Genomic DNA, 20,479 nt, shown 5'->3' with positions numbered 1-20,479 from the left:
AGAATCAGACATTTAACTAACTGAACCATCCAGATATCCTCCAGTTTGGTTTTTAAGTTGGACTCAGTCTGAGCCTAGACCCAGTCTAGTTTTTAGGTTGGGTCTAGTCCATCTGTAGTTGACTATGTGGAATCTGGGGATTGGGGGAAGGATTGAACCAGCAGAATCTAAAATGGGGGACTGTGGACTGATTACAAAGAAATGGAAGAACTCCAGCCAGCCCCAGTAATTCTCAGTGTATAATCTAGAGATAGAACCAAGGGCTAGGGTTTCCAATCAAGGAGGGAACTGTGGAAAGCCAATTAGATCAGGAGCTGGATGCAAAGTGACTGGAACTCAAAACCAAGAGAAACTTACCCACAGCCCTCAGAAAGGGTGAGAAAGAGAACTCAAAGTGTTCGCGGCCACCATGCCTATGTTTCTTGTCCCCAAAGCTGTTAGAAATCTCTGGCAGTTCTCCTGCCACCACCAAATCTGTTAAAGAACAAAAATTCAGCCAAGTAAATGTAAAGATCTAAAGATTCATGAATCAGGAAGCTTCTCATGTAACAAATAGGAGAGGCTTCCAGGAGTTAAACAAAATGGAAAGATTGTATAAGTAGAAATGGGGCAGGACGGGGAAGTTATTAGCAAAAGAAGAGACAGGATTGTTTAGGATGTGGTCATCTTTTCTCAGGTGGAATGGCTGGAGGTCTTATCATACAGATGACCTCATTGTGCTGATCAGGAAATGCCAGACTGATAGGTTTAAAATCCCACTCCTAGAAGAGGCTGAAATTGCTATTAGGTTAAGCATTAAGTCTTGGTGGGACTTAACATAAGTGACTCCGTTTTGGGCCTGTCTCTTATTAGCACAACGATTGTACAAATGTCACTGAACATAAATGATCTTTCTAATGAAGCAACTCTGAAGAACAACCAGATTTAGACCTGATGGAAAATAAGAGAGGCTTTCAGAGGGAAAGAGATTGTTGGAAAATTGGGATGGAAAAAAAAAAACAGTGTGTTTGGGGTTGGTGAGGAATTTGGTTGTGTTGAGAGCTGGGTAAATGATGGGATAGAGGAGAAATTTTTCTAGAAGAGTCAATTTGTTGGTTGATAAAGTGTAAGGAATGGAAACAAGATGGAAAGTTGAGGCTGATACCAAGATTCAACCGGGGAGACAGATGGAGTTGTGGCTGCATTAAAAAAAAAAAAAATTAAAAAAAAAAAAATATATATATAGAGAGAGAGAGAACAACCAAGAGTGGGAACCAGGTGAGAGGTGAGGCTGAATGATATCTGGGAGCCTGGAAAGCCAGGGTTAAGCTCCAGAGAGGTGTTGTAGCCTGGACAGATTGATTACATGTACAAGAGGAGTAGGGCAGATTTGAGAACAAAGTCACACTGCACTCAGTTATTTTTATCCTCTAATTCAGTGTTTGTCTTAATCAGAGCAAAGTAATATGCTGGATTTGGGGGGGTCTCCAAATGAATTTCTACCTCTCCTGTCTTTTGGAATCCACATGCTAAGAAGGCAAACATGATAAAGAAAAAACACAAACAAAAAACTTCACCTCCAGATTTTTAAGCTACAAACAAGCCATCCACAACCACACATTTGTAGAGTATCTGTTCTAAAGCTTTTTAAGTGATTTAACCTGACTTGCTTTTATTATAGTTTTCATTTCTTTATTACAGAATAATAAATACTTATACAATTTAGAAAGTTGGACACTATAGATAAGTAAAAAGAAGAGATCACTAAAAATTCAAGATACACTGTTAACACCATAGCATAGAATCTTCCAGTTTTTAAAAAAATTTTTTTAATGCTTGTTTATTTTTGAGACAGAGAGAGACAAACCATGAGCAGGGGAGGGGCGGAGAGAGAGGGAGACACAGAATCGGAAGCAGGCTCCAGGCTCTGAGCTGTCAGCACAGAGCCCGATGCGGGGCTCGAACCCATGAACTGCAAGATCATGACCTGAGCTGAAGTCAGATGTTTAACCAACTAAGCCACCCAGGCGCCCCTAGAATCTTCCAGTTTTAGCTTTATTTTTGTTAAAGTATAATTAAAATACATTGTTACATTAGTTTCAGATGTACGATATAATTATTCGCTAATTCTGTGTATTACTTAGTGCTCATGATAAGTGTACTCTTGCCCCTTGACTATTTCACCTGTCTCCACACCTACCTCCCCTCTGGTAACCATCTGTTTGTTCTCTATAGTTAAGAGCCTGTTTCCTGGTTTGTTTCTCTCTCTTTTTCCCCTTTGCTTGTTTGTTTTCTTTCTTAAATTCCACATATGAGTGAAATCATATGGTATTTGTCTTTCTCTGACTTATTTCACTTAGCATTATACCCTCTAGGTCCAATCATGTTACAAATGGCAAGGTATAATTCTTTTTTTTTTTTATATTTATTTATTTTTGAGAGAGAGAAACAGAGTGTGAACAGGGGAGAGGCAGAGAGAGGGGGAGACACACAACCCGAAGCAGGCTCCGGGCTCTGAGCTGTCACCACAGAGCCCGATGCAGGGCTCGGACCCATGAACTGTGAGATCATGACCTGAGCCGAAGTTGGACGCTCAACTGAGTGAGCCACCCAGGTGCCCAAGATACCATTCTTTTTTAAAGCTGGGTAATACTCCATTGCATTTATATATACCACATCTTCTTTATTCATTTGTCTCTTGATAAAACACTTGGGTTGTTTCCATATCTTAGCTATTGTAAATAGGCTGCAATAAACACAGGGAAGCATGTATCTTTTTGAATTAGTTTTTGGTTTTCTTTGGGTAAATACCCAAAAGATGAGCCTCTTTTCATGTGTCGACTGGCTATCTGTATGTCTTCCTTGGAGAAATGTCTGTTTAGGTCATCTGCCCATTTTTTAGTCAGATTATTATTACTTTTTTGTTGTTGAGTTGTATAAGGTCTTTATATATTTTGGATGTTAATTTCTTATCAGATACACCATTTGCAAATATCTTCTTTTATTCAGTTGGTTGTCATTGCCTTGTTTTGTTGATGGTTATTTTGGTGTAGTCCCAGTGGTTTATTTTTGCTTTTGTGTTCTGAGGAGACATATCTAGAGAAATGTTTTTATAGCCGATGACATAGAAGAAATTACTGTCTATGTTTTCTTCCAGGAGTTTTATGGTTTCAGGCTTCACATTTAGGTCTTTCATCCATTTTGAGTTTAGTTTTGTGCATAGTATAAGAAAGTGGTCCAGTTTCATCCTTTTGCATGATGCTGTCAACCTTTCCAGCACACCACTTATTGAAGACACTGTTTGTTACCCAGTGTACATTCTTTCCTCCTTTGTCACAGATTAATTGACCATATAGGTGTGGGTTTCTTTCTGGGCTCTCTATTCTGTTCCAAAGACCTATATGTCTTTTTTTGTGCCAGTTCCATACTGCATGGGTTATTATAGCTACATAGTATATCTTGAAATCTGGATTGTGATACCTCCAGCTTTGTTCTTTCTCAAGATCACTTTGGTTATTTGGGGTCTTCTAGGGTTCTGTACAATTTTGCGAATGTTTGTTCTAGTTCTTAAAAAAAAATGCTGTCACTCTTCTCATAGGGATTGCGTTAAACTGTAGATTGCTTTGAGTGATATGGACATTTTGACAGTATTGCTTCTTTCAATTCATGAGGATGGAATATCTTTCCATTTGTTTGCATCATCTTCAGTTTCCTTCATCAGTGTTCTATAATTTTGGAAGTACGGGTCTCTCACTTCCCTGGTTAGGTTTAGTCCTAGGTATTTTATTATTTTTGGTGCAGTTGTAAATGGGATTGTTTTCCCAATTTCTCTTTCTGTAGCTTCATTATTAGTGCAGAGAAATGCAACAGACTTCTGTATATTTTCTATCTTGTGACTTTACTTTTCTAGTAGTTTTATGTGTGTGTGTACAGTTTTTAGGGTTTTCTATATATAAGATCATGTTGTTTCCAAAGAGTAAAAGTTTTAATTCTCCCTTCTCAGGTTGGATGCCTTTTATTTCTTTCTCTCATCTGTTTGCTGTGGCCAGGACTTCCAGTACTATGTTGAATATAAGTGGTGACAGTGGACATCCTGGTCTTGTTCTTGATCTTAGGGAAATGTTCTCAGTTTTTCACCATTCAGTATGATCTTTGCTGTGGGTTTGTCATATATGGCCTTTATTATGCTGAGATATGTTCCCTCTAAAGATATCTTCCCTCTAAACCTACTTTGTTGAGAGTTTTTATCACAAGTGGATGTTGTACTTTGTCAGTTGCTTTTTCTGCATCTGTTGAGATGATCAAGTTTTTTTTTTTTAATGTTTATTTATTTTTGAGAGAGAGAGAGAGCACAAGCCAGGGGAGGAGCAGAGAGAGAGGGAGAGACAAAGCAGGCTCCAAGGCTCTGAGCTGTCAGCACAGTGCCTCATGTGGGGCTCAAACTCACAGACTGTGAGATCATGACCTGAGCCGAAGTTAGATGTTTAACCAACTGAGCCACCCAGGCACCCCGAGGTGATCAAGTTTTTTATCCCTTCTTGTGTTGACGTGATGTTTAAGGTTGATTGATTTGCATATATTCAATCACCCTTGCATCCCAGGAATAAATCCCACTTGACCATGGTGGATGATTTTTTTAATGTGTTATTGGTTTTGGTTTGCTAATATTTTGTTGAGGATTTTTGCATTGATGTTCATCAGAGATATCGGCCTTTGGTTTTCTTTTTTTTGTAGTATCTTTGCCTGGTTTTGGTATCAGGGTAATGCTAACCTCACAGAATGACCTTGGAAGCTTTCTTTCCTCTTGTAGTTTTTGAAATAATTTGAGAAGACTAGGTATTAATCTCTAATTTATTTTTTTTAACGTTTATTTATTTTTGAGACAGAGACAGAGCGTGAACGGGGAGGGTCAGAGAGAGGGAGACACAGAATCTGAAACAGGCTCCAGGCTCTGAGCTGTCCGCACAGAGCCCGACGCAGGGCTCGAACTCACGGACCGCGAGATCATGACCTGAGCCGAAGTCAGCCGCTTAACCGACTGAGCCACCCAGGCGCCCCAATCTCCAATTTAAATGTTAGGTTGAATCCAACTGTGAAGGCCTCTGGTCCTGGACTTTGTTAGAAGTTTTTTGATTACTGATTCAGTTTCATTGCGGGTGATTGGTCTGTTAAAATTTTCTATTTCTTTCAGCTTTAGTTTTGGAAAGTTACATGTTTCTAGGAACGTATCCATTTTTTCAAGGTTGTCCAATTTGTTGGCGTATAATTTTTCATAATATTCTTATAATCCTTTGTATTTCCGGTGTCTTGGTTGTTACTTCTCCTCTTTCATTTCTGATTTTATTTGAGTCCTCTCTTTTTTTTTTCTTGATGAGTCTGGCTAAAAGTTTATCAATCTTGTTGATCTTTTCAAAGAACCAGCTTCTAGTTTCATCAATCTGTTCTATTGGTTTTTAGTTTCTATTTATTTCTTCTGTAATCTTTTATTTACTTCCTTCTACTGGCTTTGTACTTTGTTCCTTTTTGAGCCCCTTGAAATGTAAGTTCCAGTTTTACTTTTATATTTAAAATAATTGTGTGAAAATGTATATACTGTTTTATGGTTAATTTTTTCCTTGACATATCATGAATATTTTTCTGTGTTACTATAATACCACAGTATGTTTAACTAAATCTCTATTGTTGGAATTTTACGTTATTTCTCACTTTCCCATCTGAGTCATTGCTGCAATAAACATATAGGTAACCGTAACTTATTCCTACAGGTGGAGTTGTTTATTGGTGTATTATTCTTTTTTTAAAACAAATATTTAATTTTATTTTTTAAATTTACATCCAAATTAGTTATCATACAGTGCAACAATGATTTCAGAAGTAGATTCCTTAATGCTCCTTACCCATTTAGCCCACCCCCCCCCGACAACCCCTCCATAACCCTGTTTGTTCTCCATATTTAAGTCTCTTGTGTTTTGTCCCCCTCCCTGTTTTTATATTATTTTTGCTTCCCTTCCCTTATGTTTATCTGTTTTGTCTCTTCAAGTCTTCATATGAATGAAGTCATATGATGTTTGTCTTTCTCTGACTAATTTTGCTTAGCATAATACCCTCCAGTTCCATCCACGTGGTTGCAAATGGCAAGATATCATTCTTTTTGATTGCTGAGTAATACTCCATTGTATATATATACCACATCTTCCTTTTCCATTCATCCATCGATGGACATTTGGGCTCTTTCCATACTTTGGCTATTGTTGATAGTGCTGCTATAAACATTGGGGTGCATGTGTCCCTTCGAAACAGCATGCCTGTATGCCTTGGATAAATGCCTAATGGTGCAATTGCTGGGCCGTAGGGTAGTTCTATTTTTAGTTTTTTGAGGAACCTCCATACTGTTTTCCAGAGTGGCTGCACCAGCTTGCATTCCCATGGTGTATTATTCTTTTAAAGTATTTTTGAATTTGGCCTGCTAATGCTTTGTTGAGGATTTTTGCAGCTGTGTTCATCAGAGATATTGGCACATAATTTTCTTTTTTTTTTTTTTTTTTTTATAGTGTCTTTGTCTGGTTTTGCTTTCAGGGTAATGCTGGCCTTGTAGAATGAATTTGGAAGCATTCCTTCCTCTTCCATTTTTTGGAATAGTTTGAGAAGTATACTATGAACTCTTTAAATATTTGGTAGAATTTACCTGTGAAGCTGTCTGGTCTTGAACTTTGTTGGGAGGTTTTGGATTACAGATTTAATAGTATTACCAGTGATTATTCTGTTCAGATATTTTATTTCTTCCTGATTCAGTCTTGGAAGACTGTATGTTTCTAAGAATTTATTCATTTCTTCCAGATTGCTCAAGTTGTTGGTGTATGTTGTTCATTTCAGTCTTTTGTATTTATGTAGTTGTAATTTCTCCTCTTTAATTTCTGATTTTATTTATTTGGGCCCTCTCTCTTTTCTTCTTAATGAGCCTGGCTAAAGGTTTATCATTTTTCTCTTTTCCAAGAAACAGCTCCTACTTTCATTGATCTTTTTTTATTTTTTTATTTGTGTGTGTGTATAATTTATTTATTTTTATTCTCCTCTTTGTTATTTCCTTCCTTCTACTACTTTGGGTTTTGTTTGTTATGCTTTTCCTAGTTACTTTGAATGTATGGTTAGATTGTTTCTTTGAGATCTTTCTTGTTTCTTGAGATAGTCTGTATCACTGCCCTCTTAGAACTGCTTTTGCCGAGTCCCATTGATAATGGAACATTGTGTTTCCATTTTAATTTGTCTCAAGTATTTTTAAATACACTCTAGAATTTATTCATTGACCCAGGTTATTTAGGAGTGTGTTGTTTAGCTTCATTTGTGTTTTTTCCAGTTTTTTTCTTGTGAAAATTTCTAGTTTCATATTGTTGTGTTTGGAAAGATGCTTAATATGATTTCAATCTTCTTAAATTTATTGAGACTTGTTTTGTTGCAAAAATGTCATCTAATCTGGAGAATGTTCCCTGGGCACTTGAAAAAAATGTGCATTCTGCTGTTTTCTTTTGGTTTTTTTGAACTGTTATGTATATCTCTATTAAGTTTATGTAGTCTAAAGTTTCATTTAAGGACACTGTTTCCTTATTGATGTTCTGTCTGGATAATCTATCCATTGATGTAAATGGAATGTTAAAGTCACTTAATGTTATTGTATTACTGTCAATTTCTCCCTTTATATCTGTTAATATTTGCTTTACATGTTCAGATGCTCCTGTGTTGGGTGCATAGATAAATACAGTCATATCCTCTCGGTGGAGTGATCCATTTACCATTAAGTAATGCCCCTTCTATGTATTTTGTTATAGTCTTTGTTTTAAAGTCTGACGTAAGTGTTGCTATGCCAGCCTTCTTTTCATTTCCATTTTCATGGAATGTCTTTTTTTCATCTCTTCATTTTCAGTCTGTATGTGCTTTTAGGTCTGAAGTGAGTCTCTTGTAGGCAGCATATAGAGGATCTTGTTTTTCTATCCATTCACTCACCCTTTGAGTTTTGATTGGAGCATTTAGTACAGAAACATTTGAAGTCATTATTGAGAGGTATGTGCTTATTGCCATTCTATTTTCCAGTTGTTTTTGTAGTTTGTCGCTGTTTCTTTTTTTTTTTTTTCTTGGTTCCTTCCCTTGTGTTTTGATGATTTTAATTAGTGTAATGTTTGGCTTCCTTTCTCTCTCTCGCTCTCTCTTTAAATTTCTTATAGGTTTTTGGTTTGCAGTTATCATGAGGTTTGTGTATGACAAACCTAAGTATACAGTAGTCTCCTTTAAGTTGATGGTCACTTAAGTTTGGACACATTCTAAAAGCATTACATTTTATTTTCCCTTGCCACATTTTATGTTTTTGACATCATATTTTATGTATTTTTATTTTGTGTACTCCTTAGCCAATTATTCTAGGTCTGATTCGTTTTACTACTTTTGCCTTTTAACCCTCACACTAGCTTTGCAAGTGGTTGATCCACTGCTTTTACTATGTGTTTCCTTTTACCATTAATATTTTTTTCTGTTACAATTTTCTTACTTGTAGTTACGACTTTTTCTTTTCTGCTTAAAGAAATCCTTTTAACGTTTCTTGTAAGACCTGTTTAGTGCTAACGAACTCCTTTAAGTTTTATTTGTCTGGGGAACTCTTTACGCCTCCAATTCTGAGTAGGTCTTGGTGGGAAGATTGTTCTTGATTGTAGGCCTTTTCTTCAGCACCCTGAATATATGTCTTTTCCTTATGGCCTGCAAAGTTTCTGCTGAAAAGTCAGCTGATGTATGTAACTTGTATGTCATTAGTTGCTTTTTTGTTGCTGCTTTTAAGATTCTCTCTTTATAATTAATTTTTTACAGTTTAATTACAATATGTCTTCATGTGAAGCTCATTGGGTTCATCTTGTTTGGGACTCTGATTCCTGGACCTGTATGTCTGTTTTCCTTCCCAAGTTAGAGAAGTTTTCAGCTATTATTTCTTCACAAAAGTGTTCTGTCCCTTTCTCTCTGTTCTCCTTTCTGGGATACCTATAATGTTAATGTTTTATGCTTAATGTTGTCTAGAGATCTTTTAAACTATCTTTATTAAAATTTTTTCTCTCTTTCATTTGGATGGTTTCCACTCCTCTGTCTTCCAGATCACTGGTTTGTTCTTCTGCATCCTCTAATCTGATGTTGATTCTCTCCAGTGTATTTAAAAAAATTTTTTTTTAATGTTTATTTATTTTTGAGAGAGAGAGAGAGGGAGAGAGAGAGAGAACGAATGGGGGAGAGGCAGAGAGAAAGGAAGACAGAGAATCGGAAGCAGGGTCCAGGCTCTGACCTGTTAGCACAGACCCTGACATGAGGCTTGAACTCACGAACAGTGAAGTCATGACCTGAGCCGAAGTCAGATGCTCACCTAACTGAGCCACCCAGGTGTGCCATCTCTGGTGTATTTTTGAAATTTCATTTATTGTAGCCTTCAGTTCTGATTAGTTCTTTTTAATATTTTATTTTTATTTGTTGACATTCTCACTGTTCATCTATTATTTTTCTGAGCCCAATTAGCACCTTTATGACCATTACTTTGAATTCTTTATTAGGTAGATTGCTTATCTCTACTTCATTTTGTTCTTTTCCTGAGGTTTTGTCATATTCCTCTGTCTCCTCATTTTGTCTGACTCTCTGTTTGTTTCTATGTATTACGTAGATCAGCTATGTCTCTCAGTCTTGAAGGAATGGCCTTAAATAGTAGGTGTCCTCTGGGTCCCAGAAGAACAATCCCCCCAAGAGCCACCAGAACCAGGCACTCCAGGGGTGACCCCTGTGTGATCTGTAGGCACCTTCTTGTGGGTGGGCTATAGCTGCTGCAGGGCTGCTGGTGAACAGAGTTGTAAGGACTAGTTTTGACTTTTGTGGTTCTACTGGTGTGTGTGGCAGGTCCCCCCTCCTCGTGGTGTGATTCACTTAAAAAACTTTTTTTAATTTTTTTTTTTTACATTTATTCATTTTTGAGAGACAGAGAGAGACAGAGCATGAGCAGGGGTGGGGGTGGGGGGGCAGAGACAGAGGGAGACACAGAATCTGAAGCAGGCTCCAGGCTCTGAGCTGTCAGCACAGAACCCGACGTGGGGCTCGAACTCACAGACCGCGAGATCATGACCTGAGCTGAAGTCAGATGCTTAACTGAGCCACCCACGTGCACACCCCCCCCCAAAATTTTTTCTTAATGTTTATTTGTTTTTGAGAGACAGAGTGCGAGTTGGGGAAGGGCAGAGAGAGAAAGAGACACAGAATCTGAAGCAGGCTTCAGACTCCAAGCTGTCAGCACAGAGCCCTATGTGGGGCTTGAACCGATGAACAGCGAGATCAGGACCTGAGCCGAAGTCAGACGTTTAACCGACTGAGCCATCCAGGCCCTGCGCTGTGATTCACTCTGAGGGGCAACGGTCCAGGCCAAGGCTACTCACCAAGTGTGGTAGGCATAGCGGGAGTTGCACTGGGGGTACCAGTCCTAGCTGAGGCCACCTCCTGGGTGAGGCAGAGTGACAGCCATTTTGGTGGGTCAGCTACTGGTCAGGTGGGTCCACAGGGTAATGTGGAGGTGGGGTGAGTGGGCTGGCAAGGTAGATGGAATGTGTCAGAGGTGGCACCCACCAGTGTTGGCCCAGCTAGATAGAGGGAGAGTAAATAAAATGACCTTACCAGCCTTCCCCTCTTAAAGAACATCCCTACAGATCCCTGCTCCTACAGTCCATGCCTTAAAATTAGTCAATAAATCTCTTTCACATATGGCCCAGGCACTGTTCAAACTGCTGCCTCTGTGCTAGGTCTCGGTGTGAGTAACTTGTGTTCAAGCCCTTGAAAAGTAGAGTTTTGGCTTCCTATTGTCTCTGGCTTTCTTGAGGTGAAACCTTGGTTTTCAAAGCAAGACATTCCTGGGTTTTGTCTTCCTGTTGCAGGTCCCCAGCGCTGAGGTAGCTGATGTGGAACTTGAACCCCTCAGTGCTCAGGGATTACCTCCTCTCTGTGCCAGGGGTGTGAGCCCTCACTGTATCGTGTCTTTGACCCTTCTCCTCCTCTTAATGTGCCTTTTTCTTTATATCTGTGGTTGTTTTGGAGCTGCTCTGCTGGTCTCCAAGTTGTTCCCGGAGAGAATTGTTCTTATGTAGTTGTTTTGTTGTGTCTGTGAGAAGAGGTGAGCTCAGGGTTTTTCTTCTCTGTCAACTTGATCCCATCCTCTGACTTCTTTTTTAAGAATACAGAAGAATCTGGCATAAGTCGTTGTAGTAGAAAAGTCCTGAGTCACATTCACAGACATTAACATAACCTGTTGTTGGGATAGAAATACTGGAGTTATATTGCAAGCATTTTGAGGAGGTCCTTGGATAGTCCTCAAACATACACGAGGGGGATGGAGGGAGGGAGGGTGGGAGGGAAGGAAGGAAGCAGAGAGAGAGGGAGGGACCTTTCAGCTTAGTTTCTGATACTGAAACTGTATTCATTTTGTTTCTCATTTTGCATATTTGGTTCTCTACTAGCTTCTCATACATATTTCTTTTCATCATCTTTTTCTTTTATATCATAAACTGTGAAACTTTGATATGTTTTACCAGCTGTCTGTTTCCCAGGGTTTGTACTTTGTTGATATGGCTCTATTCCCAGCATATCATGGAGCCGTTATTTTCTGACACATTCTTAAAAAGAAGCTTAAACACAAGGCCCTGTACAAACGCTTGAAACATGAACAAGCAAATACACATGAATCTTGATCTCCTTTGATGCTTGGCATAGCACCTTGCCTGTGGTAGAAACTAAATAATTAATTTTCGAAGTGCATGTTGAATAAGGAGGATTTTGGATTGCATCTTTTTTCTCTCGCTCCTTATGCTTCTCTTTTATGTCAACAGAGGCAACACGGTCTCCAGTGCACAATATCTGGGATCATACAGTTGAGTGGCCCGGGGAACATTACTTAACCTTCAAATTCTTCTCCTGTGGTTCCAACACTTACATGGGAAAGTTAGCTAGCTTCTCCGGTCTTAGTTTGCCCACCTGCAACTTGGGGAGGATAACAACATCTGTTTCATAAAGATTTTATGAGGATGAAATTAGTCAAAATCTATAAAGGGATTAAAACAGTGCTTAACACATATTAAGCGTTACTTAAGTTTTAGCCAGTATTATTTGACCATCTCCGTCTCGTGGGATTGAGAAAAAGTCATGTGTACCTTAGGTTCTGTCCATTACAGACTAGATGTTTCATAACTAGTTGTTTTCCTGCTTCTGTTCCATTTAATCACTCACTGATTTTTTTTCATTTTCATTTATTTATTTTGAGAGAAAATGCAAGTGAGGGTGGGGCTCACGAACCGTAAGATCATGACCTGAGCCAAAATCAAGCATTCAGTTGCTCAACCAACTGAGCCACCCAGATACTCCACTTACTTATTGAACTGTTAACTTGCTGTCGAAATCGAAAATAGGCTATCACAAATATTACTCAGCTAATTAAATCAGATCTTGCATGTTTTTGATTGTGGGGTATGTGCGTGTGTATGTGTGTGTCCATATTTAGCAGGATTTGCAGGTTAGTTAGAGGCATCATCTCTTAGTCAAAATTCCTTGACTTCATTTCAGTAGGATGGAAATCCATGCCGTTTTCATTTATGAACATTTGTAAGCTGAGTCTTTGTGACACTAGGATTAGAAGCTCTACTGTTCCCAGTTGGAAGACTTTGGACAAGGTACTTCCCTAAGTTTCAGTGTCCTCATCAGTAAAAGAGGAAAAATAGTACCTCCCTCCTAATGTGGTCACAAAAAGCAGAGGACCATCATAATAGCTATATACAAAATGTCTGAAGCACTTACTCTGTGCCACACACTGTTCTAAGTCTTGAACTTATCCAAAAGGCTTAGTGCAAAGCCTGCACTCCCAAGCGTTAGCTGTTGTTGCTGTTAATTCAAGTCTGAGGAAGTAGGTGTAGCCAGAATGTAGAAGGCATGAGTTCCAAGTCTTCTAGCTAAGGAGTCTCAAGGTCATGGTGGAGTTAGGGTTTGAATCCTGTCAATGTGTCTCCAAAGTCCAAGATCTTATGCCTCCCATGACTGCTGCCTGTCACCATAGACCTCTGCCCACCTGCGTTCCAGTCAAAGATGTCTTTGCCAGGCACCAAACTGCCTTTTGTCTCTTTTCAGGGGATCTCATTCCTTTGGAATGCATGCCCCCTATTTTGTGCATGTGAAAGTCCTTCTCTTCCCTAAGATTCTCTCAGCCCTGAAGCTTTGCTGGTTATCCTCCTTGGCCTGCCAATGGCATTTTGTATAGAGGGAACTTGAGAGAAGCACACTACTTAAGTATCATTGTGTCTCTTACTGTGCACTTCAGAATCTCCCATTTAACTTCTGCTCATTAAGTATTTATGGGACCAGTGACTAGTTATTTTGTAATCGAGGGCTTACCTCCTGCCCTTGACTTGTAGGGTCTAGGGAAAGGATAGGAGCATAGACCCTACCACCCTTACCTGGTCACTGCCCCAGGTAAGATCAACAGTGGTCCCTAAGTTTGAGAGCTGTCAACCTCCTCCTCTATGCCATCCCATGATATAGCGTCCCTATCTACCCCTCCAGAAGAGAGTAGGATGGGCAACATGCTCGAAACTTCAAGCCTCCACTGATGGGAATGGACTGTGTGTAAAGGCCACGGGACCTCCCCGGAAGACATACACACATGATGCACACACATACATAGTTCTAAATTTTGAATACTCTTTGAAACGTTGACTTGTCCTTCACTGAGCTCACTGTGGGTCAGGTCTGGAAGTGCGTGTTTGGAAGAGAAAGACCTAAGCTGAGCCAATTAGTGTAAATTCTACTTAATCTTAAATATACTTTTGGGGGGCACTTGGTCACAGCACCTTTTTGCTCCACTCAAACTTTACACCATCCACTGTTCTGGGGATTTGTTAAGTGTTACAAGAAAAGGGGACAGTACTTGGATGAAGGGTCTCCCAGGGCTTTGCAGGGCTCATTGAGTCCTTGTCTCCACTTCATCCTGCAGACTCTGCCCCCAGAGGCCTTAGGTCATAGTCCACCCCTTTGGGGAAACCGCTGCCGGGACTATGTGAGACCATTAGAAGAAATGGACATTTTAAATCCAGGCATTTAAACTGTAATCCTACTAAATAATTTGTTTCCTGTTTTATATTGTTTGCATACAAGAGGGGGTGGAAAAATCCAGAAATGTTTTCCAGTGCATTTCCTTCCTTCCACCCCCAATCCTGCTAAAGATACAGCATGCAGATTTCATGGTGGTAGGGTTATTCCCAAGTGCTAAATTTCTTTGTGCCCAATTATTTTCCTAGTAGGAATGGCATCTAATACTTTCTATCACTACGATGTTAGCAAACGTTGGGTCCACGGAAGGTGCTTGATATGTTGATCAATTAAATGCTGATTTTGTACCCCAGTTCTGAGCTCTATAGGGAATGTGCTCAGATATTTTGGTACACCTAGGAAGACATCCACCTCCATTTTCTTTCCACCTTTCTATTTTTTTATCTGCTGAAAGCCGGCTGTATCCTCACAATTGAAATTACATATTTGGTCATTGCCAAAAACTTTCATTCTGCCAAATGAAGTGTGTGTGGGGGGAGGGGCAGGAATCTCTTTTAAAGGTATCTGATGCTTTCGAGCATCCGTTTCTTGAATCTTCCTTTTTGATGATACCTTTTCCTGATTCTTCTGTCCTCTATCTACCTTTTCTTGCCCTGGTGGACTCTAGTTTGGCTCTAGATTTTGTCCTCAAACTTCTCCTCTTCTCTGTGCTTTCCCTTGTTGAGTTCATTCTTTCTTTTAGCTTCTCCTCTTACTCCTTTGTAGATGACTCCCCCAAATACAAATCTAGTGCTGTTTTATCTCCTCTGTGCCTCAGCCTGTGTTTCCAAGTGCCACATGAACTGGCATCCACACTTCGGTGACCCACATTTCATCACAAATCCAAAGTCTTCAATGGTGGCTCTATTATTTTGCCTGCCCTAGTCTCCTTTCTCTTCTCAGTGATTCCGTCTTGGTTGGTTAAAGCCCCAGTCTTTCTAACACATAGAAATACAAATTGAGTGGTCATTACTGATATATCTCTTTCTTCCACCTCTTATACCCAGTCTGTCATAAATGTCCCCCAGAAAAACATGCCTTAAATTTGCTTCTGTTCCCCTGCCAGCACCGGGTCCAGCCCCAGCACTGGCCGCGCCATTCATCACAAGGAACAGGCTCTCAGTCTCCCCCTCTTCCTCCTGCCTCTCCCTCGCCCACCTCATGCCCTGGCTAAGGTGCCGTCACTTCCCACCTCCACACCTGAGGGTGGTCCCTGCTGCCTGTTCTCAACCAAATGCCCCGTGACTCCCAACCCCCTCCCTCTGTGTCCTCTGTGGCGAATACGTTAAATCCTCAAATCGGTATTGAGTGCCTTCCACCCACCACGCACTCAGGCCGTGGGGGTGCAGTAAGAGGAGCAGACCAGGTTGGTCCCAGCCCTCCCGGGACTGTAGTTTCCTGAGCAAGTGAGCTCACTGCCCCTGCCTCTCCACCCCCGCCTTTAAAGGTCCGGCGTGTCTCACTTCCTCCCCAAAGCTGCCTTCAGCCTCTTCAACCCACAGGGATAAATCCCTTTTCAGAATTCCTATTGTCCTTGTTTACTTATTCTCTGATCCTTTCGTGTATATTAGTTTTAACTGCCTACCTGGACTGTAATGTCCTTGAGGTCCACTGTTTTTTATTTGCTGTGCTCTCTCTGCTGTGGGGTATGTATTGTGTGTCATTGTTGTAGTGGTATTCACAATAATTACTACTAGTAATTCTGCAATTATGTGCAATTAAGCTACCATTAGAAGAATGCAATGAATTTGTTATGGCATGCAGAACTTTACATGTGTTTGCTTCTCTGATGCGTACATACTTCACTCACTTAAGTAATTGACTCAGCGTCCACTAGCTGTGGGTCTCAGGGAAGTCACTTCTTTCTGAGACTCAGTTTCTTCATCTGCAGTGCTGAGAGCTGGATGCCTTTTTCTTTTTTTCCCACACATCACTGGTTGGGTGTCTTCTCTTTAAGGTTCCTTCCACTTCCAACCCTGTGGTTCAATTCAATTTCACTCCACTCATTTCTAGGGAATCTTTACTGTGTGCTGTGCACAGATTTGTTGCTGAGGGAATATAAAACAAATATGGCCCAGTCCCCGCCCTCAGAGTTTTTGCCATCCATTGTAATAACAGGAAGCCATGGGTATCCGAGGGATAGAGAACAAGGGGGCTAATTACGTCACTAGGAGAAAGCGAGAGTTGATTCTAATTAAAAGCTTCCTGAAGGGGGAGAGATTTCCGTTCCCTTGAAAGGAGGTAGTTGATGGTGTGGGAGTACAGAGGCCCTGGTGGGGAAAGCAGCTATTCAGCGGTGAACCAGAACAGGGCTGTGTTTAGGATCAACCAACCAGACATTGGTTGTGTGCTAAATTTAGTGTGGCTACCTCACTGACGGCGTTGCAAAGCACAACAGGAGAGTTTCAGCTACGTCGCAAAAGTATGTGGATCTCAGAGGGGTGAGCCATTTGGCTATTTGAGATGCATCCTTGGATTAAAACCATTTATTTTGGCATGCCCACGTGCAGAGGCTCATAAGCCACAGGGGAGTATGTCTCCCGTTGATGATACATCTGGATTCCTGTCACAACATAATACACTGAATCACCATTACCGTCAGCTAGTGATAGAGTTCAATATTAATATTTATGTCTCTCCTTATTCCAGAAGGAACTGAAGCAGTTTGCAAATATATTCACATGAACAAGCTAAAAATGCAAGAGATGCAAAATGAGAAAATATAAGTAGAAATAATAGTGTGAGGTCAGAGGAAAGTTAAATGCTCAAACGTTCTAAGCACTGTACCCGAGGTGGGCTGCATAACTGGGGCTTAGTAAATCTTAGCAACCAAGCATTTTTCCCCTAAAGTTTTTATTTATTTATTTTTTAATGTTTATTTATTTTTGGGAGAGAGAGAGAGAGAGTGAGGGAGAGGGGCAGAGAGAGAGAGGGAGACACAGAATTCGAAGCAGGCTCCAGGCTCTGAGCTGTCAGCACAGAGCCCAACACGGGTTTCCAACCCATGAACCGTGAGATCGTGACCTAAGCCAAAGTCAAACGCTTAAGTGACCGAGCCACCCAGGAGCCCTGAAAGTTTGCATTTTTATTATGAAATGTGGCATCTCAAAGATCCCAAGCTTATGTTCAGAACCTTCTCTTTGTTGATCCAAGAGATTTTCACAGTGGCCCACGGTGTGTGCTCTCATTCACGTTGACTGCTCTTTAAGTGCGTTCATCGGGAGCAAAGGCTCTTCGGCTGCCTTTCTGTGGCTGCGTTGCTAATGGACCAGTGATTCTACTTAGGGAAACTCCGGCGCTGAGGTGGAAGAGAATCCCCTCTCGTTATAAAATGTAAACGTCATGTCTTCCTTTTAGAAGCTTCTCTCTCTGACCGCCCCCTACCCTTCCACACACTTTTCCCCCAAACATGCTGTTACTAGTTTGTGCCGCTTGACAGAGGCCAGCCCGCAGAGCCAGGGGGATTTGCGGTGGGGAACAGCAGAGGGGAGAGCACCTGCTGGGGGCCCCCCCGCGTGAGCTGGCTTCGCTTCCATTGACAGCGTGAGGCAGCACGAGCGCTATGGCCAGCTGACTCTGGTCAACTCCACGGCCGCGGACACGGGCGAGTTTAGCTGCTGGGGACAGCTCTGCCAGGGCTACGTCTGCAGGAAGGACGAGACCAAAACCGGCTCCACCTACATCTTTTTTACAGGTAAACCGTTGGGCGTGTCGGTGGGGCGCTTCGGTGTTCTGGACTTGGCCCAGAGGTACAGGTTCCAACGGGGTGCCGAGTACCTAATAGTGGCGATCAGAGCGCTCCCTGTGTGCCAGGCTCTGTCACTTTATGTCTGTTATTTCGTGTAAGTCTCCCCAGCGACCCGCCAGCACTCCTGTCATTTCTCTTGTGTTCGTTGGGAAGTAGAGTTTTAGCGAAATGAAATACCTCCTTAGGGTCACACAGGTAAGTGGTGGTACTAGGATTCGAACCCGGGCCGATTCCTGAGTCTGTACCTACGTTGGCCAATATGGCAGCCACTAGGCATGTGTGACTATTTACATTTAAGTGAAAATGGTTTAAAATTAAACCCCTTAAAACTCACTTTCTGAGGGCCACTCGCCCCGTTTCACGTGGTCCATTGCCACATGCGGCTCGTGGCTCTCCTGGACGTTGCAGACAGGGACCACGTCCGTCATTACAAAAAGCTCTACTGGGCAGCATTGCTGTGCACGTGTAGTCACTGTGCTCTCAGGGCCCATGATGACCTCTCTAGAGCCTCCATGGCTGTACGATGCTTCGCTAAAGGCCTCCTCGTATTTGTTCTTAGCGTACTGTGAGCTGAAGTTTTGGGGGCACGATTCCCAAAGCCTGTGGGCCTTGTGGCTCCAGCCCCGATCCCAGCGCTGAGTGAAGGGCCTAAAAATGCACAATGCTTGCTTCGTGTCCAGGCAGGGGCTCTCATGAGCGCTGTCTACATCCTGACTCCCTCCGCCTTTCGGACCTACAGTGACGTAGGCCTAGGACCCCAATGATCTTCTGCGCTGGCCATCAATGAATGCTAGCAAAATCTCGAATGTTTCCCCCCCCCCCCCCCCCACAGCTCCTCTCCAGCCAGAAGATGCGTTAGCAGAGCACGCTACCATGTTGGAGTCACATGTATCTCGTTTCATTTTTACCACACCCCTAGGAACTAAGTAGAAGCTACTTGACCATCTCCGTTTGAGAAATAATGATGCTGACGCTGAGACCTTGAAGGGCAAGGTGACTTGGTCAGGGTTCCATGACTGGTAACGGGGAGTAAAGAGTCAGCCCCTGTTCTTCTGACCTGGGATCTAATGTTCTTACTGCCCTAATCTGTTTCTAGGACAAGGTGGTGGGTAGATTGATAGACAGGCAGAAAGACACTAGCTAGCATCACTGGTGTTGTCAGGCGAACGGCTAACAGTTGTTCATAGGTAATCCCTTCTGATCCTCATTCTGGAATGTGTTGCACAGACTTGCTCATGTGCCTTTAGAGCCTGTTTTTCTGGACAAGGACTGATAACCTATTTCACACTGCAGATTCAAGATTCTTTGCCATGATTAGCACTATCACGTCCTTCTAAAAGATTGGATTTTGAATTGAAAGTTTGAACTGAAGACTTCCCTTGAGCCGAATGCCCCATGAGGGTTAAAGGGCTCTCTTTGAGTTTTGGAGCTAGGTCCTCGTTCTTAATTTATGGGCAGCTCTTTAGGGAATCAAAGGAAGGCTAAAATATTTACCAAACTATTTACTTCAATTGTGAAGAAACTTGGATCAAAAAGGGGCATGACCTAATGTGTTGTATCATTTTCTCTTTTCTCAATAGCAAGCCAAGAGGCCAGTTGGATTTTCAGTACAGGGTTTAGCATTTGTCTCTTCAGGCATGGGTGGGTTTGCAAAACCAAGATGAGCTGTTTCGGAAGCTGAGCCTCCTGCTCCTGGCTCCGATTCTTTCAGAACATATGCTTCCCCACGACCCACATAGAGAAACGTCTGGCATTCATTATGTTTGTAGGTTTCCCAGAGTTTGGTTGCAAACACCGCGAAGCCTCTTTTCGACTGTTGTTAATTTGCGCAGTTTTTGATTAAGCAACTGCCACATATTATAATGACTCTTTATCCGAGAGGCTCTCAGAAGGTTTTTCTTTTTATTGAAGTATAATATATACAAAGAAAACTACACAAGTCATAAGTATACAGCTCAATCAATTAACCTCAAATGAATGCACATATGTAACTACCATCCAGATCAAGGAAGAGAACATTACTGGCGGTAGAGCTTTCTCATGGCGAAAGGCTTGGGCTCCAATGATCATATGTAGTGAAACCACATTAATGAGCATTTTACTAAATATGGGGTTTGTTGAAATTTGGACTTTGTAGCCTATTTGATTTTTTTTTTGAAATCTAAATTTCCATGTGCTTAGTTTTCTTAAAGTAACGCTTAGCATTGACTTGAATACAAACATGTTTGCAGGGAGGCATGTGTACTCTAAATTTTTTTAAATGAACTTCAGTAAAGTTTTTTGTTGTTGGTAGATGGAATCTGCTAACTACGAATTTCTTTTTTTTTCTGTTGGTTAAAGCAACTGGTGAGGTCACTTCTTTCAAAGATTGTTTTACAGTAACAAGAAGTAAGACCACATTTTTGTGTTCTAGAATTTGGATTGTTCACTTAATCTACTGGTTTTGTTTATTGGTTCAGTTTCCTGTGTAAAACAAAAGAAAAGTTACTTCTAAATCTTAGAATCAGAAATTCCTGAAGGGCTTTTGCTCAAAAGCTATCCTTAGTCCTAGAGATTGTGTTCTCTCCAAATGGGGATGAGGAAACAGAGATTAAGTTGACCCATCCAAGGCCATATAGACTTACT

At 41.3% G+C, this 20,479-nt stretch overlaps 1 protein-coding gene across 1 annotated transcript in view; it reads left to right on the top strand.

Moving 5' to 3' along the window:
• Nucleotides 1-20,479, top strand: part of PDGFRL (platelet derived growth factor receptor like) — a 69,364-nt gene that overhangs the window by 42,748 nt on the left and 6,137 nt on the right. Inside the window, exon 3 of the mRNA XM_042982631.1 lies at nucleotides 17,649-17,800. Within this exon, the coding sequence (XP_042838565.1) occupies nucleotides 17,649-17,800 (152 nt within the window). The remainder of the gene's footprint in view (nucleotides 1-17,648; nucleotides 17,801-20,479) is intronic.

Source organism: Panthera tigris, chromosome B1 (assembly GCF_018350195.1).
Source record: "Panthera tigris isolate Pti1 chromosome B1, P.tigris_Pti1_mat1.1, whole genome shotgun sequence".
Lineage (NCBI taxonomy): Eukaryota > Metazoa > Chordata > Mammalia > Carnivora > Felidae > Panthera > Panthera tigris.
Note: the sequence above shows the minus strand (reverse complement) of the source record. Positions and strands in the feature narration are given on the sequence as shown.